Raw genomic sequence first — 14,701 nt, 5'->3', positions numbered from 1 at the left:
GCAGATCTGTGTCAATGTGAAAAACACACAAACGCCAGATTATCTAATATTTATTTTTTATTTTTTGCAAACGTGCAGGGTGCCGTTTATCCGAACTTATGATATGACATTTTAATTACAAAAATACATTGAATATTTAGCAGACATATTTATAAACAACAAGTTCAACTATACGACCACCAGATGACAGCTCCGAGTAAGTTTTGCCATTTATGTAAATAGTAGCTTAACTAAAGAATCAAAATTACAAACTGAAAAAATAATATAAAATAATGTTGTATGTTGCACATTTTATAGATATGCTCAATGCATTTTAATCTTTTTTATCATATTCATTTATAGCACTTTGAATTCCCATTGTGTAACGTGTATAAAATGTTTATATACTAAAACTGTTGGTCTCACAATTAAACATTCAGCAAAACTAAGATGAGATGCAAAACATGTTGTCTCCGAGTTCTTTAATGCATGTGGTAGATTTGGATTAAAAACTCAATTAATTCACATTTGTGAAGTTCTGAGTCTTGTAGGCTTTCATTGCATGAGATTACCATCATAATTCAATTTGCAAATAAGAAGCACTTTCTTTTGTGAAACACAGACAAAATTTTATTCAAAATAAACCAGACAAAGCATGATCCTGGCATGAAAAAGAAATACACAAAAAAAACAACTTGGGTGTCTAGGCTGACGGATGCTCAACATTTACAGTTAATACAGGTTGAAAACAACATCAGAGGTCGTATAAACAAGACATGCGATGGGAAAGAGTGGGCACTTACAGAACAAAATCAGAATAATTTTTCAGTCCAAAAACAAACTGTACATTTAACACAAGATCTCCTGCAATCCATGAAGGATGAGTATAAAATCCCTGCTGTGTACAGATGATATAGTCCATGTTAGTTTGGGGTCAGTCGCTGTCATGACTCTGGCGGTGTCGACTGACTCGGGGCTCCGCTGCGTGTGCGCAGCTGTGATTGGGCGATGTCTGCTAGAGCTGACTGGATCTTCTCCAGCAGCATGTCTCCCCGGTAAACTACTTCCTCCAGACGAGCTGCAGCTTCCTGGTTCTCCTCTTCCAACTGCCTCAGACTAGCAGCCTTTCAATAACATAAAATAAAATGTATTAGATTAGATTTTATTTCAGGGATGTAATGATTCACTCAACTCACAAGTTTCTTATGATTTAGTTATTTTCAAACAAAGTAAGATTTAAGACATAAGGTTTCGTTATTTGCTAATTTTGTCTGAGAAACATTATCATCATCATCAAGTTATAATTTAAAATGTTTTCTTTAATATCTTTTGAATGACACAAATACAAAAGTGCCGCCCAAATTTTAAAATACAGCTATTTTGGAAAAATACACACATTTCAAGTGGCCACTCACACTTTGTGTGTAAAAACATACCTGCAGTGCGGCAGTAGATTCTTCACTGGGCAAAGAGTCAATCAGCACGTCGACATCTTTTGCTGTTCTTGCTATCAGTGCTGCAAAAAGCTGAGCGTATTCTAGAAGAACACATAAAACATGTCAGTTAAAATACAACACAGCACTGCTGTAAACCGATGTTTGGTACAGATATGTGCACCTTCTGTAGGGTTGGAAGGCTGGTCTTTGTTGATGGCGGTCTGGATGTTGCTGAAGGAGGCAGGAGGCGCGCACTGCTGCAGGACTCCAATTGCATTACAGAACTGATCAGCCAACTAAAATGCACAAACAAATCCAATTTTACAAACCATAGACTTTAAAAAAACAAAAAACAAAACTGGTGTCTCTGCATGCTTTCAGTTTAAATGTTTAGAGTTTATATATTCATATATATTTGTCAAACTATTCTGACAGTTGTCAGAAATCAATATACATAACCACAAAGTGTATTTACAGTTAGAAAAATATATGGTTACTTTATTTTTATTTTTTTTAAAAAACAGCTCATGAGGTCAAATACTGATATTATGAATAATGCGTCTAATATTTCCTTTAACAGTTTTTTAAAATATGAAAAGCAGTTTGACTTACTTCTAACTTACTTTTGTATATAATACATTATTTCCTATTTAACAAAACATTTATTTAAAGACAAAATTAGTTGCTTTATGTAAAACAATACTGCCCAAACTTCAATTGTTTATTTATTCTCAACTGCATGCTATGCTAACACCTTCTTACGGTACAGTACATTATTGTAACTGCTTACACAAACTTTGTGACTTCATGTAACACGCGACTGAATACATGTTATTTGCACACGTCACACCTCTTCTCTAACTTATAAGTCATAAAATTAACGTTTAAATGAGTCTTACGGAGTTAACAGCATCCTGAAGCTGCGTTAGCCTGTCCGCCATGTTGGCTCCTCTTGGCCTTTTCCGTTTCCGTCGAGCTCGCTCAAAGCGTCATCACGTGACGCCATGCAGCGGCGCCTGCGTGCTACAGGCAAAACGCGCGTTGCGCTCAAAAGTTGTGGCATTGGTCCGCAATCAAGAAGCGAGTGATACTTCCGGAGGCTAAAGGAGAAGCTTCAGCATGGGTCTCACATCTTATCGCTGCTGCTAGAGCGTGTTTATGGACTGGACTGACCCGAGAAAATGTCACTGAAGAGAGAATGTTTGGTTCTGCTCGTCTTGTCGTGGGTCAGTTCCGTGCGCGCTCAGGATGAGAGTAAGTAAACGAATCAAAACATCTTCATCTTGATGGTCTTAACTATGCAAAAAGACGTTTGCACATGTGCTTTACATTTCGCCTCGTATTTGGTGCATGAGGCTTTTATGGCTTTTAGATGCTTAAAGTGATATAGAGCGACAACTCATGTTTATCAATATTTTTTTAAACAATATGTAAGAAAGATACTCAATTAAATATAAGACATGTAGTTTGCGTAGTTTGATGATCAAAACATAATTGAATCTAATGCAATGGTGGTCCAATTATAAGTTTTACTTGCTAAACTATCATTCAGAAGGCAGAAGCAATGTAGTTAATTGTATGCAACAGGTTTTGATCTAGCATCCTTTATCAAAGATAGCCTTAAGATAAACTCCTGTTTATTAGGGATTGCTGATTTAAATGAGTCTGATAGTTTTTAGTATAGTTCAGTAATTTTGTGCCTTGTTCGTAATGTTCTGGTATTTTGTAACAGTGACTTATTTTCATTGTGTTTTTTCCTCTTTTAATTCTCCTGATTCTTGCTTACAATGCACTGATGACAATGAAACAGAGCAGCGATCCATGAGATGCAATTTAGAAACTATTTCCACATTCCTGAAGGAGTAAGCGAGAGAGAGAGAGAGAGAGAGAGAGAGAGAGAGAGAGAGAGAGAGAGAGAGAGAGAGAGAGAGAGAGAGAGAGAGAGAGATTGTTCCAGAGCAGGAAAGTGATTTAAGATTTCTGCAGACCTCAAAACTTAAACAATTTAACTGGTGAAGGGACATTAAAGCTGTGTGTTGAAATATTAGAATGTAAAACAAGTAAATGTATAAATACGTGCTTATTTCAGTTAAGTAAATATTTAGTGGATTTGCAGCTTATTGCTTGGTTTTTTTTTTTTGTGTTAAAATGGACGGAAAATGGCATCCACTTTTTCAGTAGTGTTTGTTTTGGTAATATGGTTCCTATTTACCTTTCACTTCTGTAAAAAATTGTTTTGAGTTATTGTTAAATAAAACTAAAGCAGTAACTGTTGTTAACATAAATATGTATTTATTTCAGTTAAGTAAATATTAGTAAATATTTGATTGGCAGTTTTTGCTAGAAATTTTGCTATAAAATGCAAACTAAAAAAATTCCTCTTACGTCAGCTTGCAGGTTTGGAAATGACAACATTTTTTTTTTTCAGTGTAGTTTTGATGTACAGCAGGTGTGAGTCATTATGAAATCAGATGGCTTGATTTTCATGTAAGATTTAACGGTCGGGCAGGAAGTCAGAGCGAACGTGAGCCAACATCTTTCTACACCAAATCACAACTGTTAAAAGCCACTTCCTTTTTTGAAGTTGGAAGTGTTCACTGCATGCTTGCTGATGTCTCTGCATGCTTTCAGTGTGTGTGTGTGTGTGTGTGTGTGTATTATTATTACTATTAATATTATTATTAATATTAATAATAATAATATAGTATATTTATTTTGTATTTTTGTCAAAAAGGATGATTATTATTATTATTATTATTATATAGTATATTTATTTTGTAATTTTTTTGTTTTATCAAAAAGGATATTGTGACAGTTGTCAGAAATTAATATGCATTATCAATCACACAGTGTGTTTTTATGTTTAGAAAAGAAATAAGGTTATACATTTATTTTGAGAAAACAGCACTTGGGTTCAAACAATGACATTATTTTATGTAGTAATGACAGAAAAGAATCCGATATTGATGTGTCTGTGTTCTTGTATGTGTTTTGCAGACCGCGTGATGTTTTCTCTGGGAACCTTCCAGAACGTGAGTGTCCCAGTGAACGGGACGGTTCAAGCTGTCATTTCCCGGATCCCTGCTGCCGTTTCCTTCTTGACCCTGCAGTTTCATACGCATCAAAGCAATGTTACGCTCTCATATACACCAGTAAGAGATCACACACATGCAAACACACAGCACTGCAATGCACTGTCATACACAAGAAAGCCCCCAGCTGACCCAGTTCAATGGGCCGATCGAGCAAGACATCATGTGAGAGTCTAATCACAAGCTCTGATCTCCACACACACACACACTCAATCTCTTCTCCATGCATTCTGTTCATAATGTCAGCAGTCATACAGCTATAGAGCACTGAGCACAAACCCCAGTTCAGACACAGTGTTGAAGTCGATGTTAAATGCTGTTTGAAACGAATGTTGCCTCTATAGATTGCACTTTTTCAGTGGCCTTGTATCTCGTAGTGTTTTTCTTATTTGTTTTTCACATTGATATTACAGAATGGAGTTATTTTTAAAATAACTAAAGCAGAAACTGTTAAAAATGTTTTTAATTGAATAAATAAATACTTATTTCAATTAAGTTGTCTGGTTAAAGTGCAAGCGCTAAAATAACTAACTGGAAGTAATTAAAAACTAAACCTGAACTTAAAAGAAATCAAATCCAAGTAGTTATATTTAATAAGACTAAAGAAAAAAAAATTGAATGACAAAAGCACATATAAAAATGTTAACAAATGAAAAGTAAAACGAGATTACTCTGCAGTATCATGGCTAACATAGGTTTTCTTCTGGACCTGATGAATTAATAACCTCAGAACTCAATAATCAATCAATATTCCTGTGGAGAAAATGCCTGTAATTTTGACTGGGATTTTGTAACCTGATTGTTGCGGTGTACTCTGGTGTAAATACAAGTAAATCCAATTGAATGTAGGACAGGGCTTGAGTGCTTGCACTTTGCTTGTATTTGTTGCATAATATTCTCCACCTGACCTTTACCCCTCTAGTGTATGTGTAGATGTCCATTCATAGGTTGTGTTTTTTTTTTGTGTATTGGTCAGATCCCACTTTATGGTTTTTCGGTCACGGCAGCAGATGCCGGTCTGTTATCCACCCTGACACCGAGTCAGACCACCATCTCCTGGTTCCTGAAGACACCCGACGGACGCAGCGCAGCAGGAATTGGTGTGATTCTGCCATACACCAGCACCGGTTAGAGAAATAACTTGCGTGCCAAAATGAGCAGCTCCGATTACTTGAATGAGCAACACACATACTCTCGTTAACAGAGTATTGACTGTAACACAGTACGTTCAGTGTGTATGTGTAATGTGTGTGTGTGCAGATCCTGTTCCTGGAGCCTGTAATCAGGAATTCCCGCTGGAGATTGATCCAAACATCTATCTGCAATACAACCTGTTTGAGACCATGATTACCTTTGCACCTGCTAACATCGGATATGGGAGGTGAGAGGAATTTAATAAAGCCATGAACCATAAATGCATCAAAGTTTCCCTTAATTGCATGTTGAAGTTTGCAGTTAAGTGCAGCAAAATGAGCAAATGTATGAAGCAGGTACACACAGATATTATTTAACATGCAGCTTATTGCATGTGAATACATGTTTATATATTAAAGCACTATTTTGATCTCACAGTTTGAGTCATTTGTCAATATGTGTTTTCAAATGCAAGAAGCACCATCGTTTACATAATTATAAGGCACAGATGAGTCATTGGCGAACTATAATGTGGGAAACTACATTAATGAAGATTGTAAACCTAGAAGGTGAACATGGCAAAAAAGAAAAGCGGAATAAATTGATGGTAATATGGACATCTTTGATATGCAACACAAAAAATGCAGTTTAGTGTTTCGTGACTCTTTAAAATTGTGTCTTGCTGACCTGGATGAGCATTAGTCTGATCAGTTTAGTCTAAATCAGATGATGTTTTTCAGAGGGGAGACTCCACCAGCGTGTGATGTGGACGTGGGCTCCAGCACTCGTTGGCGATTGGTGTATGAGGTGTATCAGTACTTCCTGCCGGAGGGTGACCTGTCGGAGCAGAGTCTGATCAGTAGTTTGGAGAGAGTGGCCAATGTGCAGAACGTGCAGGACAACAGCAGAAAGGTGTGTGAAATCTCTCTCTGCTATCTGCTGTAGCTGTGGTTTTTTTTTTTTTTTTTTTTTTAGTGAGATTACACAACATTTGTTTTATTATCTGGCACATTATATGTGAACCACATTAAGGAGAAGAGGGAAGGGGGAAAAATACATTGAAAAAATAAATAAATATAAAAAAATATAGAATTGTAATTATTAATAAATTGTTGTTGTTATAAGTTTTTTTTTTAATGAACAAATACTGAAAAAACATCAAAACACTACAGTTTTTGCACTACAGATGTCCAATTACTTTTAATAAACAGTGTATTTAATTTAAGCACTGTATCTGACTGTTTGTCGTAAGAGAAAACCCCAATCATTTAATTTCACTCTTTCAGGTGATGTCTTTAACCTCTCATGACCGGACGCAGTTCTCCTTCAGCTCTCTTCCCGGTCAGGGCGTGATTTTCTCTGTGATTGTGAGAGATCCGGTGTTGAACACATCGGCGTCCTACATCCCTGTCCACACATACGCCTGCAGCTTCAACTCCACGCTGGACGGATGCAGCGATTTAGGTGAAGATGAAAATTTCTACTTCAAAAGATATTTTGTCTTTTAGTATTTGTGACCGGTTTGATGCAGTTTTAAATGGGTTTTTTTTCTCTCTCTCGTTTTCTCAGGGAGAGCGTCTACTAAAGTGTTTTTTACTCTGATTGGTTTGGCGGGGCTGTTTGTGTGTTTTGTGGGACATCGCTTCTTCAAATGTGGTGAGAGATGTTTTTCATGCTTTTCTTAGACACACACCATGTAACGGCTATTAATTACTGTCGGTCTACTAAATATGCCGCAAATATTTTAGGTTTGGGAAAATCACCTCTGAGAGTCAGAGGTGAACAGATGATATAGTTGCATCAATGCTAAATGGATGGCATGTTTTTAAAAGGGTCATATGATGCATCATTACTTTTCTGATGTCCACATGCAATGTTAGTCAAGGCTTCTTGCACAACAAATGGTCTATTGAGTGTTGTATGACTTCAGACTTTTTAACTTTTGAATGAAACGGCTGTGTTTTTTTTTACAGCTATGTGTGAACATATGAAATGATAATTATGTAAAGATAAAATGAATCATTTGTGCATCTTAGTTTCAGTAAATGGCCTTTTGACAGCTTCAAGAAATAAAAAAATACATTTTACAATTTTTACTTTTCATTATATGACCTGTTTAAATTGTTAAACTCATTCAAGTTCTGTATGTATGACTCTAACTACAATTAAAACAATTTTGATCAATTTTTGAAATAAAATTAAAGATAAAAACAATTTACAAAATTACTAAAAACATTAATAAAACTACATTAAATAAACTATAATAAAACTAGTTATGCATATTAAGATCTATAGTAAACTATAATAGTATTGATACTAAAATAACACTGATTCAGACTGCCAGAAAGTGCATGTAAACACCTGTTGTCACCATTAAAATGTCTATTTCTGTGTTTTCTCAGAGCTGTTCTGTATGGGCTTCATCTTTACTGCGTTTATATTCTTTGTGGTGATCACCATAACCACACCACTGGAATACAACAGTAAGTACATTAGTTACATTGCAGAGTTACACACACTGAATCATTGTCAAATTAGATCTGAAGTTTAGAGCAATAATGTGTCACCTGTAATGCAGCTCACTCTGGATGATATGTACTGTTGACACTGAGCTGATGTCTGCATACCCATAAATAGTTCATGTCCTAAGAACTATTTTTCCAGTTAAGTTGGACTGAAATTGGCTACACAAACTGGTTTTGCCAGCAGTACATCTCACCAGCCGTCACGAGTGCAGAAAGCAGCTCTCGTCACAGAGGATTGAGGTTATTGTTGTGCTGTAACTCTCTGAGGATTAGAGTCATGCGCTACGGATTTCAGCTGGAGGTGTCAAACCAGCCTGTCCCAATCAAAAGCATCATGTAGTGCTGTTTGTCAGCTGCTTGTGAGAGGCATGGCTGAAATGAGGAAGAGCGTTTTTATAGCACTTTTAAAGTCAAGACATTACATACAAATATTTATGCAATTTTGAAACTTGACTTTTGTTAGACTAGTGGATAGAAAACATCTAAAATGCACTTTTAGGCATATCCCGGTATCAATTATTCATGTTGTGATCAATTGCTAATGCATTTATCACTGTATTACCAATAAGTATCACTTTACAGTAAGATATCATTAGTTATCATTATCATAACTCTAAGTTTATGTTAGCTAGAGTAAAAAAAGTTAATAAATGAATGTAAAGTGTGACAGAGTAAAGAATTAAAAAAGGCAGTTTCTCAAAATGAGCTTTTTCCTCATTTTAGCAGCACTTCAATCAAACTTTAGTTTCTTTTCTTTTGCATTCTAATAGGTTTTACTAAGGAGTTTGTTCGTACAAACATTTTACTTAAAATATGGTGGAAATACGCTGTAATTTGCTTATTAAATGTAACATTTGTAATCCAAAATAATGTACTCTAATTCACTGATTCTCAAAGATGTGGTTCGGTTGTTTAACTGTGCATAGCTGTAGCTGAATAATTAGGTATTTTAATGTTGGTCATTGCGATGGTACTTGGAGAGTCAAATATTTTCTGAGGTTGTACTTGGTGTAAAAAGTTTGAGAACCACAGCACTAATTAGTAAACTGATATCTGATGTTTGTTGACTGACCGTCTCTCCTGCAGTTCGATTGGCCCTGACAGCGCTGATAGGTGTGGTCGGAGGCGTCGTCATGGTGATGAGCTGGTGGCGGTTCGGTTCGGTCATGGCCTGCGTGTTGGTGATCGGACTCATTCTTGGATTTCTCATATCATCCATCGTCTTTTTCACTCCACTTGGTTAGAAATCATGTTTAAAAAATCTTAATGTATGCAGTTGCTTCTGTGTCTGTTGAGAATGATCTCTTTATATTCTCATATAGTCTTGCTGAATGTTTATGATGTGTGCGATCATTTTTAGATATTTAATGCATTTGTTGTTTGATCTCTCTCTCTCTCTCTCTCTCTCTCTCAGGCGATCTTCCTATATTCCATAATGATGTGGTGTTCTGGGTGGTGTTTGCTTGCATTATGGTGTTTGTTCCTTTGTTCTTTATCAGGTGGCCTAGAGAGGTGAGATACAGAAAAATACATTTGTTATGAGCGCGTATCTGACACCTAAATAAAATGCACACTTTTATTTGTATGTTTCAGGGCAATATAATTACATGTGGAGTAGTTGGAGCGTATACAGTGGTCCTGGCTGTCAATGCCTACACCTACACCAGTCTGTCCTACATTACACTGGACGTCCTCAAACGCCTGCTCAACCACAACTTCAGTCGAGCGTTTATCTCTGTACCACTGCAGGATATCGGTAGGTGTGCAGGGATTGAAGTTGGAGGCCATGTATTAAATCAAAATGCCACTAAAATGAGCAAACATGCACCAAAAACCCAAAATAGGGAGGCAAAAAATGTTCTTGCTGAGTTAAAGGAAATCAATTATAAATGCCAAAGTTAAACTGAAATGTGATGAAAAATTATGATTGTGCGTTGCATTTTGATCCACCAAATATTTTTGTTTTTTTTGCAATATTGCTCATTACAACCAATCTCACAGGTTTCTGCTAAGCTGTGGCCAATCATTAGTCACAAGTTAATTTGATGAACACTAAATATAATTTTTGAATTTTGTTGTTTGTTTTTTAATGCTGACAAATGCACACATTTAAAACTGTTTAGAAATTGCATAAGTCCTTTTTCCCTTAGATCACTGTTGAGCTTGAGTGTTAAGTAAGGTGATGGGTAAAAGGATATTAATTAGCCCATTTTTTATTTTTATTTTGCTTTACTCTCCTGGGTCTGACATGTATCTAAATCTATTGGTCATGTCTGGTGTTTCGACTCTCCAGATTTCATCGTGATCACTGTGTGGGTTGTTCTGGGGGTTTCGGGGATCGTTGTGCAGCTGTATCGGGAGAGGTCACGGCCGTTTTTCCCACCGAGTCCATACGTGATGTGGAAGCAAGAACGAGAGCGCAGGAAGACCAACGTTCTGGATCCAAGCCATCACAAGCCATCTTTATCGGCCCGAATCCTCGGACGTATTCGCCAGCTCACACAACGGGCAGAACCAGCGGGCGAAACCACGCCTCTACTGCTTTAGTCTGTGACTTTTGACTTGAAGTCATTTCACTGTTAGCCCTCTCCTCCAGAACATGGCTGCTCAAACTTGTGGAAACCTAAAGAGGATTGAGCTTGACAGCCGATGGAGGTTAAAAGAACCGCTCACAAACTGTGAGGCTGACCATGTGCACTTTTGTGTGTGTTTTTGCGTAGGTTCCCAGCAGTGCTTGATCCTATTGCTGTTTATTTTAGCAGCTTAGAGGAAACGTTCAGTGGAGATTATTTTTAATGTTTTTAATACGTCTGGTTAGTACATGAGCGAGTGAGCGATTTTTAAAGATTCACCATTTAAACTGAATGTATAACACTCTGCAATTTGCAGACCAAATGAACCGGTGTTCATAAGTAGCCACTGTAAGCCTCTACGGCTGATGTTTGAGTGTCTTGTGTGTCCAAGTGAGCATGTGTGAGTCTCAGCGGATCCTCACCAAGCTTTGGAAATAATGAGCTTATTTTGAGTGTTCCTGTGGGAATTTGACCGCTGCTTCAACACACTTGTAATGAGGGTTTTAAATGCAGTGTGAGAAAAATATTTAGAATCTGTGGCGTTTAAATGTTTTTCAGTCATTTTCTGCGCTTCGTAACTGGATATGTAGCTCTTATGGAGGCAAAAAACCAAGATCGACCTTTTGACAGACAAAATCAGTAGTATTGCATTATTCATCGATACGCTTCTGGTTTCCTCTCAGGGTTTCTTTTTGCGATCTGCGTGTCTCTCAGAAGTTTTTCTAAAGCATTTATAACGTGCAATTATGTTTTTAAGTGTTAGCAGTACGCATTATTTCTGTTTTGTATAAACTTTAAATGATTGTCTAAATAATTCAATGTTTAATAAAGTTGTCATTTGTGCCATACCATCTAAATGAGATTTTCTGTTCCAAGACAGATTAGAATTACATCTGATGTTTTCCTTTTATTCAATATGAATATTCTGAAACTTCTGATGTGACCGACCACCATTATTGTTTTATTGGAGTATTAAATAATTGCAATGCATTTTGTGATGTAATTGAAATTGAGAAATAAGACGGGGCGTGAAGTCAGTTCAATTATTTAGCATAAAATATCAATTACAGTTAACTATCGTTTTATCCATTTATAAAAATTACAAATATGGTAAAAAAGTTTTCTACTAACACAAAAAATTAAGTTAATTCATTATTAGACCAAAATTAACATGAAACAGCATTTGCTATATATAAAATCTGAAGTGTTGAGTAGTCATTCAATCCTCTCAACACATGAAACTAGAAAAGGACATCATCAGTTCAATAAATGTTTTTAATCACTTTCAATGCTACTTTCTCTCATACCCACATTAAACAGTTACAAACAAGCAAAAAAAACAAAAGCTTTTTCATTAAAATGGCACAACGTGACATTCCCTTTACAAAGTCTCGTGTTCAAGTAAAGTAATCATTCACAATATGCCAATTTTACTGTTCCAAAAATGACTGAGTTTTGATTTGACTTTTCCAGACTGAAGCCATGATGATGGAGAGGTGGAAAGGGAACCGGATCTCAGTGTTTGACAGATTCCAAAGTCCCTTTCTCCAAAACCCCTCATGCAGAATGACTGAACGACAGCATGTGACCTTGTAATGGAGGATTGTGGGACTTGTAGGGCAGCTCTGAACAATGGTTTGCAAACTCAAGAGTCTCTGACACCCTTTAGCTCTTCCTTAGACTGACATCTGTGCTGGTGAGTAGCGGCGAGAGAGAAGTACTATCAGATGTGTCATCTCTCTTCAGTACCAGAAACGCCTCACGGCTGATTCCCAACAGCTCTCGCAGACCGCTGTTCTCTAACTGCACAGAACAACATATAAACCAAGAGTCAATGATTATCTGTAGTCTGATAATGCAATCAGATTTCGAAAAAATAATTACTTGTTACTTAATATTACATTTTAAAATAGTCCGCTTTGAAAAAAAAATTATTACGTTTTAAAATATTCTTTAATCAGATAAATGAAAAAAAAAAATTCTACATTTTAAAATAAAAATATAAGCAGACTAAAGTTTCTTTGTTATTATTACATTATTACATATTCACACAATAGCAGTAATTTACGGTTGTCCGCTGAATCCCTTGTACCTAAAATATTAAATAATTTAATATGAGATTTTACAGTTTTATTAACATTAACAGCATCACAACATATTTATGACTCTTGGGTGTTGGTTAATGGTTACATTATATGCAGGTAAAGAAGAAATAATAATATATAATACATTTATTTTAGTTGTACATTTAAATGATTTAACTAATTATTAGCTTTTATTCTTCACAAACCACAGCTTGGGAAACCTTTACATACAACAATGTTTAATGCACGGTTGCTAATACAGAATAATTTATCCTATTTTTTTTTTTTTTTTTTTAGCAATTTGTTGCAAGACTTAAACCTGTGTGTTAAACAAGCAAGGTCAAAAGGAATAAACACTTAGTCTGATTACATTACCTAAAAGGTGTAATCTACTAGATGTTACTAACTACAATTTTCTTCATGTAATTTGTAATCCAAATTTCAATCTCTCATCACGCGTTAACACGATATGAGCCTAATATAACAGTTTATTTTCCTCTTTCTTACATTGATTTTGTGCCATTGTTTGCCATATTTAAATAACAAATGAAACGTGGTAAGTTTTGGTGTGACTAACCTCTAGACGTTTGATTCTCTCCTCATCTTCACATAGTCGCCCTTCATCTACCTCGATGGCTTTCCTCATCACCGTGGCCATTTCATTTATTTTCTCAATGTGCGCCTGCATCTCCTGCAACATTAGTACACTGAATGACTACTTAGACGCCAGAAATAGAGGGAATCTTATCAAAACCATTTGTGAGACTGACGTTAGTGTGCTGTTCTCTGAGCTGAGTGACAATAGCAGGATCGTCTCTCTTGCTGGCCATGAGAAGGCGAAACACCTGCTCTCTATATTTGCTCATGATGAGCTCCAGAGCAGACTGATGCTCCTCCAGTGACGTGCGCAGCTCTGTCAAGGGAAAAGTGTGGAGTTAGATTCAAAGCAGCCCACAACTGACATCCAGTGACAGATTCTAACTGCAAACCCTCCTAACACCTTTGTTTTCCTGCTGCAGTTCCCTTATTTGCCGGTTTTCCTGCTGGATGCCCATGACAAGCGTGGAGCGTGGCCGGTGTCTCGCCACCTGGTTTAACAGCTCAATCTCTTCCTGATACTGAACAACAACAAGAAATAATGAATAAAACATCTCTCGTCTCTATTAGACAGACTGAGAAGCAGCACTGATACCTGTTTCATGGCCTCCACTCTCTTGTTCAGAAGCGTGGTTTGTTCAATCAGAATCTCAGCAGCACTGTCATGATCCCGGAGCCGCTCTACCAGTGATTTGGCATCGGCCAGCACCTTCTCCAGTGTACAGGTCATTCCTGAAGAGCACAAGAAACACTTGGACTGTAACTTAAGTCATGATTCCTTTCATAAATACACAATCTTCAAACGCTTAGATCAGTGTAAAGCTGATTTGCTGCAACTACTGTTATGTTGTGGCGTATTTCAAGACATAAATGTCTTGATTTCAGAAATACTGAAAGGTAAGTGTCAAATGTTTTGGTAGAAGCCTAGCATTAGCTTCTACAAAAAACGCTAACGTTAATTGTTTTTAAAAAATAACCACGTTTGTTTGTGTAAATAAAGACGAATATGATCTAGACGCATTATTTCTTTAATTATAGTTCTAAATAAAACTGCGAATAATTCTAAGTTAATAGAACAGCTTACCTTATCTTACAGCAACCGCTCAGTTGGAACACTTCCTGTTGCTGAGGCCGTGACGTCACGCGCCAGTACTTCTGGGAGCTGTAGGCGCCGACTTTCTTCCGTACACCGTCCGCATGGAGGCGCAATGGTCAAACTTTCTGAACGTTTAAAGCGCAATTAGTAAAAAGAACGTTTTGTTTATTACTCTAACATCCACC

General features: G+C 36.6%; 3 protein-coding genes across 4 annotated transcripts; 1 reads left to right on the top strand and 2 right to left on the bottom strand.

Annotated features, from left to right (window-relative positions):
• Window positions 1-61: 61 nt before the first annotated feature.
• On the bottom strand, window positions 62-2,435 carry med21 (mediator complex subunit 21). The gene is made up of 4 exons (XM_043230706.1): window positions 2,315-2,435; window positions 1,597-1,711; window positions 1,416-1,516; window positions 62-1,103 (listed from the first exon to the last, which is right to left on the bottom strand). Exons 1-4 carry the CDS (start codon window positions 2,354-2,356, stop codon window positions 924-926), a joined length of 438 nt encoding a protein of 145 aa, XP_043086641.1. The 5' UTR covers window positions 2,357-2,435; the 3' UTR covers window positions 62-923.
• Window positions 2,436-2,530: 95 nt separating this feature from the next.
• tm7sf3 (transmembrane 7 superfamily member 3) lies at window positions 2,531-11,590 on the top strand. The gene is made up of 12 exons (XM_043230699.1): window positions 2,531-2,669; window positions 4,413-4,567; window positions 5,484-5,634; window positions 5,768-5,888; window positions 6,382-6,553; window positions 6,928-7,105; window positions 7,211-7,297; window positions 8,044-8,124; window positions 9,253-9,405; window positions 9,581-9,678; window positions 9,760-9,922; window positions 10,460-11,590. Exons 1-12 carry the CDS (start codon window positions 2,597-2,599, stop codon window positions 10,711-10,713), a joined length of 1,686 nt encoding a protein of 561 aa, XP_043086634.1. The 5' UTR covers window positions 2,531-2,596; the 3' UTR covers window positions 10,714-11,590.
• A 406-nt stretch (window positions 11,591-11,996) lies between these two features.
• fgfr1op2 (FGFR1 oncogene partner 2) lies at window positions 11,997-14,634 on the bottom strand. Of its 2 annotated transcripts, none has more exons than XM_043230703.1 (6): window positions 14,505-14,634; window positions 14,016-14,152; window positions 13,824-13,941; window positions 13,594-13,736; window positions 13,401-13,505; window positions 11,997-12,542 (listed from the first exon to the last, which is right to left on the bottom strand). In XM_043230703.1, the coding sequence occupies exons 2-6, from the start codon at window positions 14,148-14,150 to the stop codon at window positions 12,405-12,407; spliced, it is 639 nt and encodes a 212-aa protein (XP_043086638.1). In that variant the 5' UTR covers window positions 14,151-14,152; window positions 14,505-14,634; the 3' UTR covers window positions 11,997-12,404. The 2 variants fall into 2 exon arrangements, with proteins under 2 accessions (XP_043086638.1, XP_043086637.1); XM_043230702.1 differs by having other exon boundaries at window positions 13,401-13,514; window positions 14,505-14,633.
• Window positions 14,635-14,701: the final 67 nt, after the last annotated feature.

Source organism: Puntigrus tetrazona, unplaced genomic scaffold (assembly GCF_018831695.1).
Source record: "Puntigrus tetrazona isolate hp1 unplaced genomic scaffold, ASM1883169v1 S000000223, whole genome shotgun sequence".
Classification (NCBI taxonomy): domain Eukaryota; kingdom Metazoa; phylum Chordata; class Actinopteri; order Cypriniformes; family Cyprinidae; genus Puntigrus; species Puntigrus tetrazona.
Note: the sequence above shows the minus strand (reverse complement) of the source record. Positions and strands in the feature narration are given on the sequence as shown.

What these genes read in the sequence shown, in the direction of transcription:
- med21 (XM_043230706.1), bottom strand. Translation starts at nt 2,356, where the DNA reads ATGGCGGACAGGCTAACGCAGCTTCAGGATGCTGTTAACTCC. An exon ending in TTCAGGATGCTGTTAACTCC is followed by an intron (nt 1,712 to 2,314) that starts GTAAGACTCATT and finishes TGTGCATTTTAG; the next exon opens with TTGGCTGATCAGTTCTGTAA. An exon ending in GCCTTCCAACCCTACAGAAG is followed by an intron (nt 1,517 to 1,596) that starts GTGCACATATCT and finishes GTGTTCTTCTAG; the next exon opens with AATACGCTCAGCTTTTTGCA.
- fgfr1op2 (XM_043230702.1), bottom strand. Translation starts at nt 14,150, where the DNA reads ATGACCTGTACACTGGAGAAGGTGCTGGCCGATGCCAAATCACTGGTA. An exon ending in GAGTGGAGGCCATGAAACAG is followed by an intron (nt 13,942 to 14,015) that starts GTATCAGTGCTG and finishes GTTGTTGTTCAG; the next exon opens with TATCAGGAAGAGATTGAGCT. An exon ending in TCAGAGAACAGCACACTAAC is followed by an intron (nt 13,515 to 13,593) that starts GTCAGTCTCACA and finishes CTAATGTTGCAG; the next exon opens with GAGATGCAGGCGCACATTGA.
- tm7sf3 (XM_043230699.1), top strand. Translation starts at nt 2,597, where the DNA reads ATGTCACTGAAGAGAGAATGTTTGGTTCTGCTCGTCTTGTCGTGGGTC. An exon ending in TCTGCCATACACCAGCACCG is followed by an intron (nt 5,635 to 5,767) that starts GTTAGAGAAATA and finishes GTGTGTGTGCAG; the next exon opens with ATCCTGTTCCTGGAGCCTGT. An exon ending in TGTACCACTGCAGGATATCG is followed by an intron (nt 9,923 to 10,459) that starts GTAGGTGTGCAG and finishes TCGACTCTCCAG; the next exon opens with ATTTCATCGTGATCACTGTG.